This window comes from Leptodactylus fuscus, chromosome 4 (assembly GCF_031893055.1).
Source record: "Leptodactylus fuscus isolate aLepFus1 chromosome 4, aLepFus1.hap2, whole genome shotgun sequence".
NCBI lineage: Eukaryota > Metazoa > Chordata > Amphibia > Anura > Leptodactylidae > Leptodactylus > Leptodactylus fuscus.
The window spans coordinates 121,905,159-121,925,350 of NC_134268.1; the positions used below are offsets into that span (position 1 = coordinate 121,905,159).

The 20,192-nt window shown below is 42.2% G+C and overlaps 1 protein-coding gene across 1 annotated transcript in view; it reads left to right on the forward strand.

Annotated features, from left to right (window-relative positions):
- The first annotated feature begins 223 nt into the window (after positions 1-223).
- The window catches only part of SLC39A6 (solute carrier family 39 member 6), a 28,603-nt gene continuing 8,634 nt past the window's right edge, over positions 224-20,192 (forward strand). Inside the window, exons 1-7 of the mRNA XM_075271012.1 lie at positions 224-800; positions 2,675-2,852; positions 4,663-4,832; positions 6,329-6,514; positions 12,532-12,631; positions 15,807-16,187; positions 20,036-20,116. Coding sequence (XP_075127113.1) covers positions 264-800; positions 2,675-2,852; positions 4,663-4,832; positions 6,329-6,514; positions 12,532-12,631; positions 15,807-16,187; positions 20,036-20,116 — 1,633 coding nt within the window. The 5' untranslated portion in view covers positions 224-263. The remainder of the gene's footprint in view (positions 801-2,674; positions 2,853-4,662; positions 4,833-6,328; positions 6,515-12,531; positions 12,632-15,806; positions 16,188-20,035; positions 20,117-20,192) is intronic.

Below are 20,192 nucleotides of genomic sequence, written 5' to 3' on the forward strand. Positions count from 1 at the left end.
CTCAGGAGACAGAAAAATAGGTTAAAAAGAAACTTAGCGTTCAGGCCACTTAGAACAGGCAGTACAAGACACCTCAGGAGCCCGCCACACTCCCCTCATCGGCTGCGCCTCAAGCATTAGGAATTGTTCTGCAGTGAAGGCTGACATATGGGCCGCAGGGAGAGGAGGAGAGCACGCCTCTATCCGGTGACGAGCCATGATATGTGGGCGTGGCTCGGGCGTCCTGTCTAGTGCGGCGGAGAAGGAGCTGCACGAGGGAGAACATGGGACTGCTGTACGTGTTACTTGTGTCCGCCATTCTCTACACACCGAGCACCGGGAGCGAGGCCGCCGTCACCGTCACACTCCCGCCACAGACAAGCGAGCAGCTAAGCTCTAGCAGCGCAGCCTCCAGCGCGGTCCCTTCCGGGGTAGACCCGCTGCTCGCTGAACGAGCTCAGCGCCACAACTTGCTTCTCCTATTCCAGCGCTATGGAGAGAATAACCAAAGCCTGACCGTGGAGGGATTCAAGAAGCTGTTCCTCAGCCTCCGTGAGGAGAGACTGAAAAGTATCGCTGCTGAGCACCCGTCATCAGAGCACCACGACCACCACCAGCATCATCATCCTCATAATCATCATCATCACCACCACCACCATCATCCTCACCATCCGCATCACCAGCACACGTCTGTGTCCGCCCCTCCTGAGCCTGGCCGCACTATCTGTGAGGAGACCAGGAAGAGGCGACATGTCAGGTCTCTGGAGAAATCTGCGAGCGTCACTGGCATCACGGACATGTCAGCCGGGGCACAAGCGGAGGTGAGGAGGGTGACATTACTAGTACAGTTCCACTGACTACTCACGTGTACACACAGGTGCCACCACCATACTGCTCTGAAAGGGAATGGCTCTCAGCATGTCTGCTGGTGTATTGTCTTCTATCAGGGGGCTTCTCAGTCAGGGTCTACTCCAGCTTTGTGTGGGACCTTGGGAAATGGAGCCTTAGTGAGCCCCATTGTGAAACACCTGGCACTGAGAGATTACTGTTGCACATCTGCTGGCCTTGTGTGTAGTGCTGGAGTTATAATGGGGATGATGGCAGGCAGTTTTCTGCTGCCTAAGTTGTAAGGAGCTAACCTACTGCAACTCCTGTCAGTATTTGGGAACTAATGTTGTAAGCCTTTAGTTTCATCTGTTCCGGTGTGGTGTGTGCCCATACAGTTTGGGCTGGATCTTATACATTGTGCAATGCAAATAAATCTAAAATACTGACAGCAGAAAGCTACGGTAGCACTAATGTTCCAGCCTTGCACAGTATAATGCCTACCTCAGTGCCCCTTTGTTTCCTCTCCCACACACAAAAGATAATGTTGGTGGGGCCCTGGCCAGTAAGCAGCGAGTATGGATTTAATCATTGCCTACTGCTCTTAGATCCCTGTCTGCTGCAAGTTCCAGCAAACATAACCCTGTAGGTGCCAGAACATGCAAAGGGTGGGTGATTTGAAGAGCTCAGACTAGTGAGTAATGAATGGCTTGCTCCTTGATGGAAGCACTTATTAGGGGCATTTATTGGACTCTAATGCTTGTCTGGAGTCTCCTGATGCTCGCCCTGACTTTATGCAGATTAGAGCTGAAAAGGGGTTTTGGGGAATTTTTGCTGCTGGTTTTCACTCTGCTGTACATAACCTCCTCTAAATACCACCAGGCTCTGCCCCCCCCCCCCATTGCTTGAGTGAAATCTGCCACTTTGTCACACTTTGCAGTTAAAAGAGAGATTATTTAGATCGAAGCCCTGGCAGGAGAAAAAAAAAAAAAACTCTCCTAAAGCCCTTTTAAGCTAATTTGCATAAGAATAAAATTCTGATTTTCATGAAAATGGACATACAGTGCAGAATAAGAAAGACATCTTAGGAACGTGTAGAAGCAGCCCCACAGGGTACAGTCATTAGTTTGATACAAATGTTATTGCAGAAAGGCTCCCTCTTAATACAAGTACGGACATCTTAATTTCTATAGGCCTAGACGCTCAGCTGACTTTTTTTCTTTTTTTTTTTTTTTTTTTTTTTTTTGCTGCAATGTATCCATGCCAATATAGAAGGAACACAAATAATGAAGCACATCCTGTTTTTGGCTGCATTTGTGGCACAGACAAATTTAGGGGATCATACAAGTTTTTTGCGGATCTGTAATTGCAGATGACTTTTTGTTTTGTGGATCAGTATTTGCAGGCAGTAAAACTCATTAGTCATGTGAAGGAGGCCTTAGGACTATGACTTTTTACCCCTGTTACAGTCCATAAGGGATAGACAGTGAAGCCTTTTCATTTGCTGTTTGAGATTTTCTGTTCAGGTGTCTAGGAAAGAATCAATATCTGCTATTCTGGATGTCTTCTAGCTTGCCAAAAAAATGGTGAGCTAATGGGAGCCCATCTAGTCGTCTCCCAGGCCAATAATTGAATGTGTTATACAGGGGCAGATAAAGCTTGCCAGTGTATGGCAGACCCTCAAGAGCACCATTTATTGTGTTGCCTTCCCTGCTGCTGCTTCAGGGCCTCCCTCCATAGATATAACTTTTTAGGGGTGATGATTCTTATTTGGGGTAAGACTAAGGAGTATGATAAACCACTTACTAAAAGAGGACAACAGACTAATGCTTATCTAATATCTCCTGTCTAATTTCTCCTCCGATTCCAGTGTTTAAATGCCTCCAGACTGCTGACAGTGCACGGTATGGACATGCACATGCTACTTGGAGTAAATGAGTTTGGCTTCATATGCCCAGCAATTATCAATCTGATTGACAGGAAGTCCTGCCCAATTATTGACAATGAAAATATGATGGCAGAAAGTAGCCAATATTCCAAGCAAGTAGGTAAGAATACTGTTTTCAAACCTTTTCAGACTTATGGCACCCCTAGAAAAAATTTTTTCCTTGAGGTACTCCTACTAAATAATTTCACGTCTGAAAAAAAGTGTTATCCATTCATTAGATGTAGATTTGTGGCTCATCGGTGGTGGTGGGGGATAAATAAATCATCGTACACTCCAGTCCCAGGTGCTCTGATGCGTTCCGGTCTTGCCAGTCTGTTTATGTCTTCCGGCAGAAGTTCCCACTGCGACTGCTGAGGCCAGCCAGCGGCTTCAGTGAAGGATATGGGAAGTCGCAGCTGGCGAGGAATTCCACTGCAAGAAGACAGCCAAGCAGGACTGGACCGCTCTGGAGGGACACCAGGGACTTGTGTGTTTGTATGTTCTGGTAGCCTTGACAGGTCTCCATTTTATGTTCCTTGTTTAGCATAAGGTTACAGTTTAATACTACTTTTCTTTTTTTTGTATACACATACCATATATACTTGAGTATAAGTCGATCCGAATATAAGCTGACCCCTCCTCCCCCCTAATTTTACCACAAAAAACGGGGAAAACTTATCGACTCGAGTATAAGCCGAGGGGGGAAAATGCATGACATTCTGTTTGTGCTCATGTTAATCCTAGCCGGCTTCAGGCCTATATGGTAATATCCCACATGTCACGTGGTCTGGGATATTACCATATAGGCCCAAAGCCTGTGGTAGTAGTAATAGCCTACTGCTACCATAACGCTTTGGGCCTGTATGATAATAAATTCCAAAATAAAGTCTGACGTAAATAGCGCACCCTTTCTCCTGTGATCAAGGTGCACGATCCGTTGCCTTTGGGACTCCTAAGGCCAAAGTAATCGAAATTTCCACAAAAAAGATGAGAATGGATCCGCAACTCTTAGCGGTCATGCGGCACTGACAGCGGTTTTTATACGTTGTCTTTTCTTATGTGTATGTTTTTTCGAACTTTTTTCTATGGATTGTGTATTTTTGTTGTTTTAATGGATACGATTATAATGAAGTTTTAAATACTGGACAAGAGTTGCGGATCCATTCTCATCTTTTCTGTATGATAATGCCCCAGACGTCTGAAAAGACCTCCCGAGTATAATAATAGCGGCAGTGGGATCGCGGCTGGGGCTTGGGCCTACTCACTGGCGGCCTATAGTATAAGGTCACGCAGGGGACGGCAGTGAGCAGGCCCGGGGACAAACAAACATTAAGTTCTCATGCTTACCGACCTTGCGCTGCTGCTCCCGCTGCCGCCACTGCTCATCTTCTCCCGCGGCTGCTCCTGCGTCTCAGCGTAGGGGGCGTGATGACGCCGCCTGTGCTGAGAAGCAGTAAGACGTCATCGACATACGCCGGGTGTGGGCCTGAGCTAACTTGGCCATGTCACCTGGCGTGTGTTGTAGCCGGGGGAGGGGGCCGGGACTGGAGCGGAGGCCCGCTGCAGCGAGTCAATACGGTCGAGTCAATTACCGTATTGACTCGAGTGGTAATTTCACTGGTCTGCAGTAAAAGACATCCGTGGGAGGCCGTTGGAACAGCGCTGCCTCACCACTCACCTATTGCTGCTCCAGCAGCCTCCCACAGATGTCTTTCACTGTGGACCAGTCATGTGACATTTTCAATTACTGTATTGACGCGAGTTTAAGCCGAGGCGCACTTTTTCAGCACAAAAACTGTGCTGAAAAACTCTGCTTATACTCGAGTATATACGGTAAGTATTTTCCACATACAGATGCTTCATAAATCTGCTTTAAGTTCTTAAATTTCTACAGTAATGTTAAGTCAATAACACTTTTTATTTATGTACAGCATGGATTGGTGGCTTTATAGCGATCACTATTATTAGTGTACTGTCCTTACTGGGAATAATCTTGGTTCCTCTTATGAACAAAGTCTTCTTCAAGTTTCTAATAAGTTTTCTGGTGGCGCTGGCTGTTGGTACTTTAAGCGGAGATGCATTTTTACACCTTCTTCCACATGTAAGTGATTCTTTAGTTGATATTTATAAAGTCTTGTATAAAATTGACAAAGTGCTTTTGAAGAGAACTTTTCATGTCCTCTTCAATGTGTGGCACGTATAGCTAGAAAGCTGACAGTGCACTGAATTCAGCACACTGTCTGCTTTGCTGTTATGTGCCCTGGTGCTGGAGAAATTTGTGCCATAAATTTCGGCACCGGTGTCTCCCCACTGTCAGAAAGGCAGGCCTTACAGTTTTTTTTAATGATGAGATTCTCATCTTAAATTGAATTTTAAAGCATCAAGAGTATGTTCAGGCAGTCCAGAGATATCGGCATTAGTAGTAGACGTATTGGCTATGTCCTCCACTACAGAAGTGCCACCCTGGAAGGACGTAGAGCTGACGTACTCGGCAGGGAAAGGGTTAAGCTGTATGTATACCTACACAATAGTTAGTTAGCACTTAGCTAACTATACTCTGCTCACATCCAACACCAACCCACAGACAAAGTTGTGGGCAGATGCTAGTTGGGGAAAAAAGGTGTTAAATTTTTATGTCCTAATGCTAATAAAATCTGTTAAACGACTGTGGGGGACAAAATGCTCACTATACCACTTGATAAACTCCTTGAGGGATGTAGATTTCAAATAGTTTCATTGTATTAGTATTCTAGAGGCTTTGCAACTGAGACATGACATCTGAAAAGCAGGTTTTGCTAGAATGTTTTTTTTTTAGGTGATAGATATATAAATAATTTTTTTATGTTATTTTAAAAGATGATGCCAATACAAAGCAGAGATATGGTAGTGAATATTTATTAATGTATTTGGATGGTATGACTGTCTGAGAAGCAGAGCATTTCACACTGACTTTTTTTTTTCAAAATTTCCTATTTTCATTTATAAAGAAGTACAAAATATTGATCAGTGTTTACCACTAACATGAAGTACAATTAAATTACTTTTTAAGGGGGAACTGTCACCAAATGAAAGGGTGAATCGCCACAGTACCTTTTTAGTTCTCTATTCTACCTCTGTAGACAATGTCATTGCGGTTTTATGCAAGTGATGCATTGGTATGCTAGTATTAAATACTCTGACAACTGGGAGGGTGTAGTTCTTAATTGTCGCATAAAGCTGGCCTCCTACAAACCACTATTATACGCCACACAATAAAACTTCCTCCTCATACAATTTCTGGGCTTTTCTGACTTGTAATAGGCTGGATTTACATGTCACAAACTTGTGGGATCTGTACCTAAGTTCCATAATCTGCAGCAATTTTTGCAGCAAAATGCGCCAAGTGTGGATTCTGTATAGGTTTTAGGAGTGGATTCAGTCTGTAATTTTTACTGTGTGGTTGCACTTGGTCTTAGATCAAGTTTTGGCTGCAATTTAAGTATTATCACTGAGTGTAAACACGAGAGTGCACGAAAAAGAAACTTCTGACATAGCAACTTTTATGTTTTGATATTTTGATATTTTTTTTTAATTTTTTTTTTTTGTTCTTCCCTCCAGTCTCACTCAAAACATTACCATAGCCATGGTGGCGCTGTCAATAAAACTCATGAGGATCAGAATGATGAAAGTACTCACTTGGATGCAACAATGAAGGGTCTGACAGCCCTGGGAGGTCTCTATTTTATGTTCCTTGTGGAGCATTTGATCACATTGATAAAGCAGTATAAAGACAAAAAACAGAAGGTACAAATATAAATTTTAGAAGTTTACTGCATGTTACCGTAATTAAAAAATTAAGCATTTTGTAGGTAAACTCTCACATCAGATTTGTTATATGGCAGTGCAGAAACTTCTACAACTGAATAGATCTTGCAGTTATTTTGCATCTTGTTCAAACTAAACCTTTCACATGTATGGAAATTGTCTTTCCATTATAGAAACTTGCAGGAAAGCTGCTGTGACTATGGCTGTCTTTATTTGTAAAATGTATTCTTCTAGCCTTCAATATTTATTACAATTTAGATAAGGAAGTGTTTGTTCTCCTACCGTGTTAGCCAGTGGGTAGGAAATTAAAAAAAAAAAAAAAAAACAAAAACTTGATAGTCTTTAGTAGTTGATACCTTTTTAATGGCTAACTAATAATGATGACAGATTACAACATTTCGGAACGTCTAGGTTCCTTTCTCAAGTAAATTTAAAGGAGCAGATTTATATACAAAAAACGATAGAATTCCAGGAGGAAGGGGGGTTGAGGGTTGTTAGTAATTGGTAGAAGCAATGTAAACACTTACAGGTCCTTATCAGTTCACAGGTTTCTGTAAAGTGACATAAAACCATGTGACAAATTTAACCCCCTCTCCAGTGTTTGAAGCAGGGACATAAATTTACACTCATAAATGCGTCGTTCTCTCTTTGATTTGAAATTCCCTCCCGAAACTACAGCTACAGACAGCCACCAAACCTCAGGAATATGGTTGTCAGCAGCTCACTGTCACCTCCAACTAACACAGGAACATTTCCATGCGGACAAAAAAGGTGTAAAACCTGCCCTCACATACTGACGACTAACAGGATAGAGATACCAAACTCTAACAGGGAATACAAAATCCCAGGTATGTTCACCTGCAGCACACCCAATGTAGTGTATTTGATAATGTGCACCAAATGTTCCACTGAAAATCTGTATGTTGGAGAGACCGGACAGCAACTTAGAATGCGTATGAATTCACATCGCCATACAATTAGAGAACGAAGACTTGACCTTCCTGTATCAAAACATTTCTGCAATGAGGATCATAATATGACCGATCACATGAATGACACATTTATGAGTGTAAATTTATGACCCTGCTTCAAACACTGGAGAGGGGGTTAAATTTGTCACATGGGTTTGTCACTTTACAGAAACCTGTGAACTGATAAGGACTTGTAAGTGTTTATATTGCTTCTACCAATTACTAACAACCCTCAACCCCCCCTTCCTCCTGGAATTCTATCCTTTTTTTTGTATATAAATCTGCTCCTTCAGAAATGGCTTTAAATTTACTTGAGAAAGGAACCTAGACGTTCCGAAATGTTGTAATCTGTCATCATTATTAGTTAGCCATTAAAAAGGTATCAACTACTGAAGACTATCAAGTTTTTTTTGTTTTTTTTTATATTACAATTTGGAGTAATGTGTTCCATCCTGTCTCCTTGAGTTTAGTGTGTTTGAGGAAAGTGACCAGTTTGATTGAAAGCCTCTTTAGGCCTGGGTATTAAAGGGGTATTCCCACCTCACATACTCAGCAGTCTTCACTCTTGTAAAATCTTTTCTTCCTGGTTTCTTGCATCATTTGGTGGGCGGGGTTTCACAGGCAACCTGCCGTTTAGCTCCGCCCCCAAATTTGCGTGTAGCTCCACCCACCCACATTGGACTATGAAGTACAGGCAGCAGCAACTCCATTCTGTGTTACATACAGAGACTGCCTGTCTCTTCCATAATGAACACAATTGAATTAGCTAGCCTGATAACTGGGAGAACAGAAGAAATGAAAGCAGCTCCTCTATCTGAGAGCAGGAAGCTAGGTCACGTGGTGCAGACACAGGAATAGCTAGAAACACAGGCTGGCTCCCTGCACTTAGCCCCTCCTCCCTCCCCCCTGAGAGCAGCAGACACATCATTTGACTCAGGAGCAGCTAGGTCAGGGCTGTGGCCACAAAGAATTGAATAAAGTAAGATAGTGGACAAACAAAGCAGTTTTGCTGAAGTAGTGTATTTAGGAAAAGTCTTACATCCACATTTACAAGCAGTATAGATAGGATCCTTGTGATGGGACAACCCCTTTAATCATAATTCTTATTACAGCGGAGAGTATAGAGCAGTCTTTCTCAAAGTGGGCGATAACGCCCCCTTGTGGGTGCTGGAGGCCTATAGGGGGCAGTAAAGGGCACAGAGAAGATTGAGGGGCGTTGAAGCGGTTTAGGGGGGCGATGGCTAATTTAAAGGGGTAGTATCATAACAATGATTCTATCTATATTGCTTGTTAATGTGGGTTTAAGACTTTTCCTAAATACACTGCTTCAGCAAAACTACTTTGTTTGTCCACTATCTTACTTTATTCACTTCACTAGCTTTTACCCGCGACTTCGTCTGCGGTGATTTGAGAATTGGGCGGACACAGACGTGTGAAACTGTAAAAGTGCTTTAAAAAGTTTGGTGGGCTAGCACATGTGATGTGTTATATTGTGTATGTAGTGATACAGACAATGTGATGTGTTGTATTGTGTATGTAGTGATGTGTTGTATTGTGTATGTAGTGATACAGACCATGTGATGTGTTGTATTGTGTATGTAGTGATACAGACAATGTGATGTGTTGTATTGTGTATGTAGTGATGTGTTGTATTGTGTATGTAGTGATACAGACCATGTGATGTGTTGTATTGTGTATGTAGTGATACAGACAATGTGATGTGTTGTATTGTGTATGTAGTGATACAGACAATGTGATGTGTTGTATTGTGTATGTAGTGATACAGACAATGTGATGTGTTATATAGTGGAAAGCTATATGTAAATGTGGGTGGAGTGAGTGCTACTCCTGAGGTGACAGCAAGGAGTGTGCAGGCAGGTTGAGGCAGGAAATGCCAGGCAGTGTGTGTGACTCTATAGCTGGGGCTAGGAGTCCTGCTTTTGTGAGTCTCCTGCTAGGAAGCCATGTTGTTTAGTGGCACCAAAAGTAGCCTGTGACTCAATCCTAAGGGAAAACTGTTTGTGGAAAATTGCACGCAAATCCGTCCAGGCATTTTAGCGTGATTGAGGAACAAACATCCAAACTCACAAACACACAAACTTTCACACTTATAATATTAGTAGGATTATGGACATTAGCACCTGGCCCCCTGCTCATTGCTGAGGGAGCCACATGACGTAGCTCCCTGCTGTGTGGGGGGAGAGAGGGGGGGGGGCTGAGTGTACAGAGCCAGCCTGTGTCTGCACCACACATACACATCATATAAACATCACCTAGCTCCCTGCTGTGAGATAGAGGGGGGGGGGGGGGTGTGGTGTGGAATAAGTGCTGCTTTCTTATATAAAGCAGTCTAAATCCTACTGGGCTAAAGGACCTGGTCTCTCTGTTCACTAGGATAAAGCTTTATTATATAGAGCAGGCTGCTAGTGGGCAGAGGAGCCAGGTCCTTTAGGAAACTCCGTACAAGGTAAATCTAAGTCTACAGGACCTTTTGATGACATCACAGGCCCTTCAGTCATCCCATAGGATCATGCTATGTGGTGGGCGGAGCTACACACTAATTTGGGGGCGGGGCTAATGGACGCGAGCAAACTGGAAGAAAGAAGATTTTTAGGCAGCTTAGAAGGCAGATCAAGCTTCATGAGGCTACCCCTTTAAAATAGTTTTTTTGCTTTTAACACAAACTTTACCGCTACTTTACGCTTAACGCGCGTTTCCTAGGGGACTAGACAGTAACTATTTCCTGTCCAAAAGTTGTCAAACTGTACCATAGATGGCGGTAAGCTCCAATGCGAAGCGAGAAGTTTAGTCCATTCTCGAAAGTACTAGGCCCGCCCGCTGCCTCATATAAAAGCGCATGTGCCATCATGTCACAGCCAGTCATGTCATTCGACGATATTACGAAAACAAGTGAATTTAACGACTAGGTAAAGTGCTGTACGTGCGGTGGTATCGAGAAATCGGTTGCAGATTACCGAACGCGGTGACTTACGGCTGTTTTTGAGTAAATTCGAGCCTGATATTAACAAACTTGTTAAAAATCATCAAATTCATCCTTCACATTAGATTAGTTTTAAAATTAAAATTGAAATGTTTGTTTTAATAACATTAAATAAGTTTTCCTAGTATTACAAAATGGTGTTTTACATTACCCTCATCAGAAAGTCTTATTTTCACATGACACACATAATTTAATTATTAACATAATGACTGCGATTGTGATTCTTAAGATGTAGTAAAGTAAAAAAATTTGGGGGGCGCTAGAAAATAATTCTCGAAGTGGGCAGTAGACAAAATAAGTTTGAGAACCTCTGGTATAGAGTGTCTACATTTTAGAGGGATAATGTTTAGTTTAGTTTTTTGTGGTGGGCTGCCAGTAGAGGGAATAATTGCAGGGTGATATGAAGACTTGGAGGAGAGTTAAAGGATGAATTGTTCAAATGTAAAATCTAGAGCCAGGCCACAATGATTTTCAACATTTTTAGTAGTATCATGAAAAAAAGATATTTGTGTTAAAGACAGAGAGGGAGAGTCAATGTTTATCTTCAATAAGCAAGACGAGTAGCAGCAAGGACACATATTGAACTTGGCTGATGGTTGTGACGGATGTTTTCCTATATATGGAATAAGAAATCAATAGTTAAGATCACTAAAGGTGGTCACTAAAAATTAGTTTAGAAGGGGGATTAACAGAAAGTATGAGTGTGGGAGACAATGTCAAAAAGTAATGGATCTGTCCCTGATATATCCATTGCAGTCTCAGGCCTTACTATAACTCCTAGGCAGCAGGCCTGCTGCCTCGGGGTCATGTTTGATGCAGACCTTTCCTTCACCCCTCATATTGAATCACTCGCACGTTCATGTCACCTCCACCTCAAAAACATCTCCAGGATATGCCCTTTCCTTACCAGAGATACACTAAAGACACTTATTGTCTCTGATTCATTCTCGCCTTGACTACTGTAACTCCTTACTAATCGGTCTTCCCCTCACTAAACTCTCCCCTCTACAATCTATTCTGAATGCAGCGGCCAGGCTCATCTATCAGTCTAGACGCTACAGCGATGCCTCTGGTCTGTGCCAGTCACTACATTGGCTGCCTATTCATTATAGAATAAAATATAAAGTTATCACACTCATCCACAAAGCTCTCCATAATGCCGCACCTCCATACATTTCCTCCCTCATCTCTGTCTGCCAACCAACCCGTGCTCTCCGCTCACTCAATGACCTAACACTTACATCCTCTATTATCAGAACCTCCCACGCTCGTATACAAGACTTCTCCCGAGCTGCACCACTTCTCTGGAATGCTCTACCCCGGACAATCAGATTAACTCCCAATTTCTACAGTTTCAAACGCAAACTAAAGACACATCTTTTCAGACAGGCCTATCACAATGTCTAACGTAAACCCTTAACCCTCCTCTGTCTCCGCTCCCACACTTCCCCACATGATATGATGTCATCTAAGGATAACTTTATCTGTCCAAGCTCCATCCACATGTTACAGGACACGACTGTCGACTGATCATAAAGTTTTATGTTTGTGTAATGACAGTAACCTCTATTACAAAAGTGTCTGACCTCTGCATAAGCAATGCCGGCCCTGCTACCTCTTGTGTCACCCCCTCTACCTTATAGATTGTAAGCTCTTGCGAGCAGGGCCCTCAGTCCCATTGTGTGAAATGATTTTCTTTGTAATGTATCTTTCTGTCTGGATTTCAACCCTACAAATTGTACAGCGCTGTGGAATATGTTGGCGCTATATAAATAAAATTTATTATTATTATTATTATTATTATTATTATTATTATTATTGGGAATTTCAAGAGAGTTGGACCTTGGACAACTAATGACAGAAGGTTTCCAAGAAATTTACAGATAGTTACAACCAGGGCCTTGTTTTCATTTTGATTACACTTCCTCGGTATGAATCAATCTGTGTGTTGTCTTTGAATAGAACACTGAGAAATTTAACTCATGGAATACCTTTTTACCTCCCCCCCCCCCCCATTCTTGAAGATTCAGAAAAAGCTTGATACTGAAGAGGAATTAGAAATTAAGAAACAATTGTCGAACCATTCGCACATCGAGGAAAAAGAGGCTTCTGAAACTGGTTCCCGTAAGTGTCACGACATTATTTTTTATATGTTGGTAACACAGTAACTGCAGTTACAATTGAATTTTCACACGATGTGTAATAACTTGCTATATAAAGCTGTAGAAAATGAGTATTCTGGTTAGGTGGGACTGTACAAGACACATTGAACTTTAAGGGATTCTACCATTAAACTACCTTTTTTTTTTTTTCTAATGAACACGTCAGAATAGCCTTAAGAAAGGCTAGTCGTCTCCTACCTTTAGACGTGGTCTCCGCCGCGCCGTTCCGTAGAAATACCGGTTTTAACCGTTATGCAAATGAGTTCGCAGCAATGAGGGCGGGTCCCAGTGATGAGCGCATCCCCATTGCTGCCCGAGAGCTCTTTCCTGCGCCGCCTCCTTCTGCAGCAACTCCGCCTCTTCTGGCTTCTCTTGCTCTTGTAGTTCTATACAGGAGCATAGAAAGGCCACCCCAAAATGGCCGCCGGCCAAAAAATGCCTGGGAAAACCCCCTAAGGGCTTGTGCACACTGAGTTAACGCGAGCGTATTTTAGCATAATACACGTGTATAGAATACACGTGTAAAAATAACACTCCCATTGACTTCAGTGAAATCTTTTACACGTGTGTTAAAAAAAAAAAAAAAAAATTTTTTTTTTTTTTTTTGCTTCAGTTTCTTTGAGCCTAAGCCAGGAGTGGATTGAGCGAAAGGTAGAAATATAAAAGCTTCCTATAGATTTTGTAGCCATTCCTGGCTTTTGGCTCAAAAAATGGCTGCAAAATCTGCATCAAAAAAAGCTTCCTTATCCCTCTTTTTTCAACTCACTCTGCACTTTTTTTTTTTTTTTTTTTTTTTTTTTGGTGGAGGAGTCTTCCCTCTCTTTGCAGTTTGTGAGGTTTCCCTTGTATAATATGGGCACCTTCAGTTCCAGAAGTACTGGGGCCTTGCTCTCCATGGTCCCCAAATATCAGTCTTGATAAATGCCTCCTGAAATTGAAGGAATGTTCCTATCCTGCCTGCACATTGTGATGGCATGTAAGTGTTATATACTGCCATCTGTATGATGTGCACGGTCAGCTTTTTGTACTATACTCTTGGTTTTTCTCATGGCACTACACAGCTTCAGGATGTGGTTAGATAGCTCATCACCTCCCATGTACTTATTTTCCAGGATGCAGACTGAATTGGGGGTAGTGGTACGGGTATATAATGCTGCGATTACAATGAATTGTGGTCAGTACTTGACCAACAGCATGTTCTCATTGCAGATTACATTACACTCTTCCCCTTCTGAGACTGTGCACAGTCTGTGCCCTCCTTGATTTTTGCGCACTGTCCCAGAAGCTGCATTTCCTCTGGAACTTGGGGACCTAAAGAGTGGGTGGCTGGTGTAGAAGTTAGCCATGTAACGATGATAACCCCGAACCAGAAGGATCATTTCAAAACATGTCCAGCTCATGGCCATTTTATAGTTTTGAGTATTATACAGGACGTCTGTACTCCAATGCTACCAAATTATTTTTTTTTCTTTGTTTCTTAGCTATGCCCATATGCAGAACAGGATCCCAGAATATTTTCATCTCTATAGTATTTACTGTGGTCCACCACTGGGGCCTAGCATATGAAGAGGTGGCATATTGTTCTATAAATTGTTGGGCATCCAAATTTGTTTGGACCACTGTAAAATCTATTCACTCATCAGAGAGGAAAACTTTGACATTCAATTTCTCTGTAGCTTTAAGTCACCATTTTCTGAATTTACCACAAAATCAGGAAGCTGATGCTCATAAATTTCAGGGGGTTGGGTCCACATTGGTTCAGCAATTGTTCTAGGGTGCGATAGAAGGGGGAGGAGCAAAAATAGATGAATGAGGAATTTTCCTCCTCTTCCTCACTGGTTGTACCTGTTTGAGTCCAGTAGGTCAAACTCCTCTTTTGCGGAATACCACCTTTTAGGATGATTGGTGCTTTGGGACATTTTGTATTTGTTTTGTTTTTACACGTATATAAACTTTACTGAATCTTGAAAGTGTGGGGTGTGTGCTTGTGCTTCCACACATGTGTATTTGTAAAGTGTCAAAGGAAAAAGGACCTAAAATTTATCTATACATATAGATGGGCTAGCAACTAATTCTAACTATTAGATGGAAAGGAAAAAAAATATACCTGCACCAAAAAAATGATCACTATGTGATCACTAACGTATATGTCACCGACCAACACACAGTGGAGGCCACAGGCAGGCACAAATCACACCGGTAACACACTATACGTTGCACGGTGACTTCTCTGCTCACAATCCTAGTGGCAGACCCCGTACAGAGGAATTTTCTCGTCCTCTGGGCACATGCGGTGCAATACACCGCTAGAAAGCCAACAGTGCGCTGAATTCAGCTGACGCTAGGTTCACACTAGCGTTCAGGTCTCCGTTCTCAGCTTTCCGTCTTCTGCATGCACCGGGTCCAGCGGTGAGCGGTTTATGTTTTTAAAACCGGACACAGAGTACTGCATGTCCGACTCTGTGTCCGATTTTAAAAATCCGGTTTCGCGGCGGAGAGCATAAAGCGCTCACTGCCGCTCAAATGAATGGGTATGAAAGAGTCCTGCAGGTTTCCGTCTCCTGCCTCTGTTTTGTGCAGGAAACGGAAACCTGCAGAACGGAGACCGGGCGCAGATGTGAACGAGCCCTGAATCGGCTTTCCCATTCTGTGCCCCAGCTGAAGAGATATCAGTGCCAGTACTGTAGCTCTTCAGTGTCAGAAGAGAGTTTCTGATAGTCTCAGAAACACCCCTCCTCACAGTAGTGTCTATTGCACTGTAATGTGAAAGGGGGCGTTCCTTACTGCCCAGCTATGATGCTGAGCAGTGAGGAACCCCCCCACCCCTAATAGCAACCACAGATGTACTGGACGAGCATTAAGGGGCTAATATCTTGGAAAATGTAAATCATCATAAAGGAGGGGAACCGTCTTGTTTTTCACATTGTGCCCCCCATAAGGTCATAATAGACCTTGTGGGGAGGGAATTATTTGAACTTTTATTTTTGATTTCTCCTGTAACTGGGACTGATACATACAGCACTAGTTACAGTAGGAATACAGCCTCCTCACAGAGCTTAATGTCTTTAAAGGTGGACTGCCCGGACATATATTAATTAATTTTATTTTTTTTTTGTTTATCCATGAATCTACGGTAGATCATGAAAGCTTTGCAGAGGGTGAAGCACAAGATGGCAATCACTTTCAGCCTGAACAACCTGATGCACCGGAAGAGGAAGAAGAAGTAATGATTGCTCATTCTCATGATGAAGCAAGTTACCAGGAATATGTGCCTAGAGGATGTGAAAACAAATGTCATTCCCATTTTCATGACACTCTAGGCCAGTCTGATGACCTGATTCATCACCACCATGACTACCATCACATCCTACATCACCACCATCACCAAAATCATCATCCACACAGCCATTCACAACGGTATTCTCGGGAAGAGCTAAAAGATGCTGGGATTGCTACTTTGGCTTGGATGGTAATCATGGGTGATGGATTACACAACTTCAGTGATGGCTTGGCAATTGGTGAGTTAATTCTAAAAACTTGGTACACAGTTTTATTAAAAATGCCTTTAAAAACTTCAATTCCATTTTAAAAGCAACTGAGCACCTACCAAAAGATGTTGATCATGCATTTACTGCCTAAGGGGCCCCCAGGCTTTTTGTTTTTTTGGTGTGTGTGTCTGTGTATGTGTGTGGGAGGGGGGAGGGTTGTGTGTGTTTATTTATTTATTTTTTTTTTTGGGGTCTGTCCATAAGCCACCCCAAACAATCCTCCCCCATCCCTCCTGGTAGGTCACCATGGCTCCCATTAACTTTCAAAGTGTTGGTTCAGATGCCAAGGTCTTTGGTTACATCATCTATGTTACATCGTCTATGGTCTTGGAAGATGTGATTTTACCATTAATGCTGCAGTGTTTTGCAGAAACAGGAATAGACATGGATGACTGCATACTGCACATATTTTTAATATACTGCGATGACTATATAATTTTTTTTTTTATACGTCAGTGTACGGTGATGCATAGGGCGTCATATCATTTTGGGGAATTGCTTTTGCTTTAATCACTTTTTATTCAAATTTTTTTATCAGAGGCAACATAGTGAAAAAAACACAATTTGCCACTTTTGACGTTTTTTCCCCGCTATGTCGTTTACCATACAGGAAAAATATTTTTATAAGTTTGTAGAGCGGGCGCTTTCGGACACAGGGATACCTAACATCTATGTGTTTCACAATATTTAAGTACTTTTATATGTGTTTTAGGGAAAGGGGCTTGATTTTAATTTTAATTTGGCTGTTGACTGTCATGCCAACGTGACATTGACCCTGGAGCTTGCTCCAGGTGCTCGCGATCACCAGCAAAATGTCACTAGGTGAGTTTTGACCGAGGCACCAGAAGGGTTAATGCCCCCGATCGGTGCGGGCACTGACCGTGGGCATAAGCGCTGGTTGTCTACTGTGTAAAACAGACACCCGGTGGCTATGACGGCCAGGCGGCCACCATAGCTAAACACCCGACGTCTGCTGTACTAGTACGGCGGATGTCAGGAAGGGGTTAAAGACTGGGTTTTGTACCCTGGACCAGGAAATTTTACAGAAATTTGACGAAAAGATGGCACCTGACACACAAACAGAGCTGAAAGAATTTTTAAATGTGTTTTTAATGTTTTTTTCCAACATGTGGTCACCTACAAAACTGCGAGGCAGTAAAAAAGGCAAAGCAGTAAGAATAATAAGGATTTGTCTCAATAACTCCAATTTTCATCAGAGGTGAATTGGAAGAAATTGGTCAGGCAATGTTTTCTGCTTGACAGTACGTGCCATTAGAAGATGAGGGTGGAGGGGGCATGCTGCTACCATAAATGATACTGTGGTGTCTGGCTGTTCTGGTAATTTGTGGGGGCCTCTTGTGCTGTACTGTGGTATTTAGTTGACACTGGTTGAAGGTATTGTGTGTTCAGCACAGTAGCATTTCTTTCGCACCCTGTGGTAATATGCTGGTCCAGGCAGTTGGTGTCAGTCTTGTTGGGGTATTTTTCTATTTTATGGATCACCTTAGTTTATAGGACTTGAACATTTGTCTCTATCAAACCTTCTCATGCTATCCTTAATGTCTGTTGCATTCTTCCATCATAAAAGATGGCTTCATGTTATTTACATTAAAGGGGTATTCCCATCTACATAATTATTTTTAAATTTGTAGATAATTAAAAGTTAAACATTTTTGCAAATATAAATAATTAAAAAATCTGCAGAGTTTTAAAGATTTTCTCTAACTTAGTGGTGACAGTCTGTTATCTTGATCAGTTGCCATGGATACGACCACTAATGCAGAAATTTTCTAAGGTCAGAAAATCAGCCATGATTTCTTTATTGTGGCCGGGATATCTTCTCATACATGTAGTGTCCCTGCCTGATAACTCAGCTACAATAAGAAAATCATAGCTGGGTTCCTGACAAGTCCCAGACCATAGAAAGTTTCTGCGTTAGTGGTTGTATCCATGGCAAGCAATCAAGATAACAGACTGTCACCACTAAGAAAGTTAGAGAAAATCTTTAAAACTTTGCGGAATTATTAATTACCGTATTTTTCGGACTATAAGACGCACTGGACTATAGAGGAGGAAAATAGGGAAAAAAAATTTTGAAGCAAAAAATGGTAAAATATTTCATATATGGGAGTTGTAGTTTTGCAACAGCTGCAAGGCCACATTGACAGGTGACCCTGCAGCTGTACGGGGATGCATAGAGCGTTTTTTTTGCGGGGCCAGCTGTACTTTTTAGTTATTCCATTTTGGGGAATCTATTGCTTAGATCACCTTGTATTGAAAAAAACCCCGGTGGTTAAATATATATATATATATATATATATTTAACCACCGGGGTTTTATATATATTATATATTTTTATATATATATTTTTTTTTTTTTTTTTTTTTTTTTTTTTTTTTTTTTCTAGGGACAGGAGGTGATTTAGAACTTTTATATTTTTAAAGCTTTTTTTTTTTTTACTATTTTATTCCCCCCCCGGGGGCTTGAACCTGCGGTCACTTGATTGCAAGTCCCATAGACGGCAATACAACTGTATTGCCGTCTATGGGACATTCTGTCTATTAGTATTACGGCTGGTCATAGAGACCAGCCGCAATACTAATACAGCAGTGACAGGCCTGGGAGCCTCAATAGGCTCCCGGCTGTCACCCGAACAGGTCGGCTCCTGCGATATCGCCGCGCAGGAGCCGGCCTGCAACTTTACAGGTACGGGGCCGGTGGGGACCGGCCCCGGGGGAGAAGGGGCCACCGATACTGACCCGGCATCCGCTGTACTAGAGAGGCGGATGCCGGGGAGGGATAGACGCTGGCACAGGTGCCGGGCCTGAGACATCGCTGCGCTCCACTGTCCTGCATGAAGCCGCTGGCTTCATGCAGAGCAGAGGAGCGCAGCGATGTCTCAGGCCCCAGCGTCTATCCCTCCCCGGCATCCGCCTCTCTAGTACAGCGGATGCCAGGCGCCACATTCGGACTATAAGACGCACCCTTCTTTTCCCCCCAAATTTGGGGGAAAAAAAGTGCGTCTTATAGTCCGAAAAATACGGTACTTAAATTTGCAAAAATGTTTAACTTTTAATTAACTACAAGTATAGATATGATCATGTACATGGGAATACCCCTTTAATGTCAGTGGGAACACACATTAAAATCAGTCTGTGACCATTCTCTGCAACAGTTTAATGTCCATTGCTGTCGAACAACTGTCAATAAGAGTAGTGTGCACACCCCTTTACTGTTTGTTTGCTAGTAAGGGCCAAGCATCACAACCGGTTGTTAAAGCCAGAGTGCAAAAGTTTATGAAGCCCTGCACATATTTGATATTTGCACATAATTCTGTTTGCTTTCCAGTTCAGTATTTATGGGCATTTACAACTTCCCCAAAGAATATTCAATTTCTACCTCATTACAGATCACTGTATGGTGCCAAATATACCTGTTATAAACTTGAAATCTAGCTTTGTCTTATGTAAATACAGTTGGTGCACTGTGGGAGGATGAATTCTCACTGCACCGAGGAGCAAAGGCAGGAGACGGTTGAGGTCTGAGTGGCAAGCTGCCTTTTTTGCATAATACTTCAAAGATGTTGTTCCCTAAATCTACAATAGTGACCTGTATAATACAGGTATTCTTATAAGTGTAATATGATAGTAACAATTGAATATATTAGAGGGAGGTGGTAGACTCCCTTTTATATTCTCTTCTAGTTAATATGTATATTAACATTTAGCTAAGCCTCACATTTTCTATAAGCATGCAAACAACTGTATTTTTGTACGTGCCTGTACTACATGTTTGTAAACGTTGCCATTAAATCACAGGAGCAGCATTTACTGAAGGGCTTTCCAGCGGCTTAAGCACTTCTGTTGCAGTTTTCTGTCATGAATTACCGCATGAGTTAGGTAAGTTTAAATCATTTTATACAATTTGTATATTTTCCAAACTAATGTAAATTCATACATAGATTGATTCAGGTGA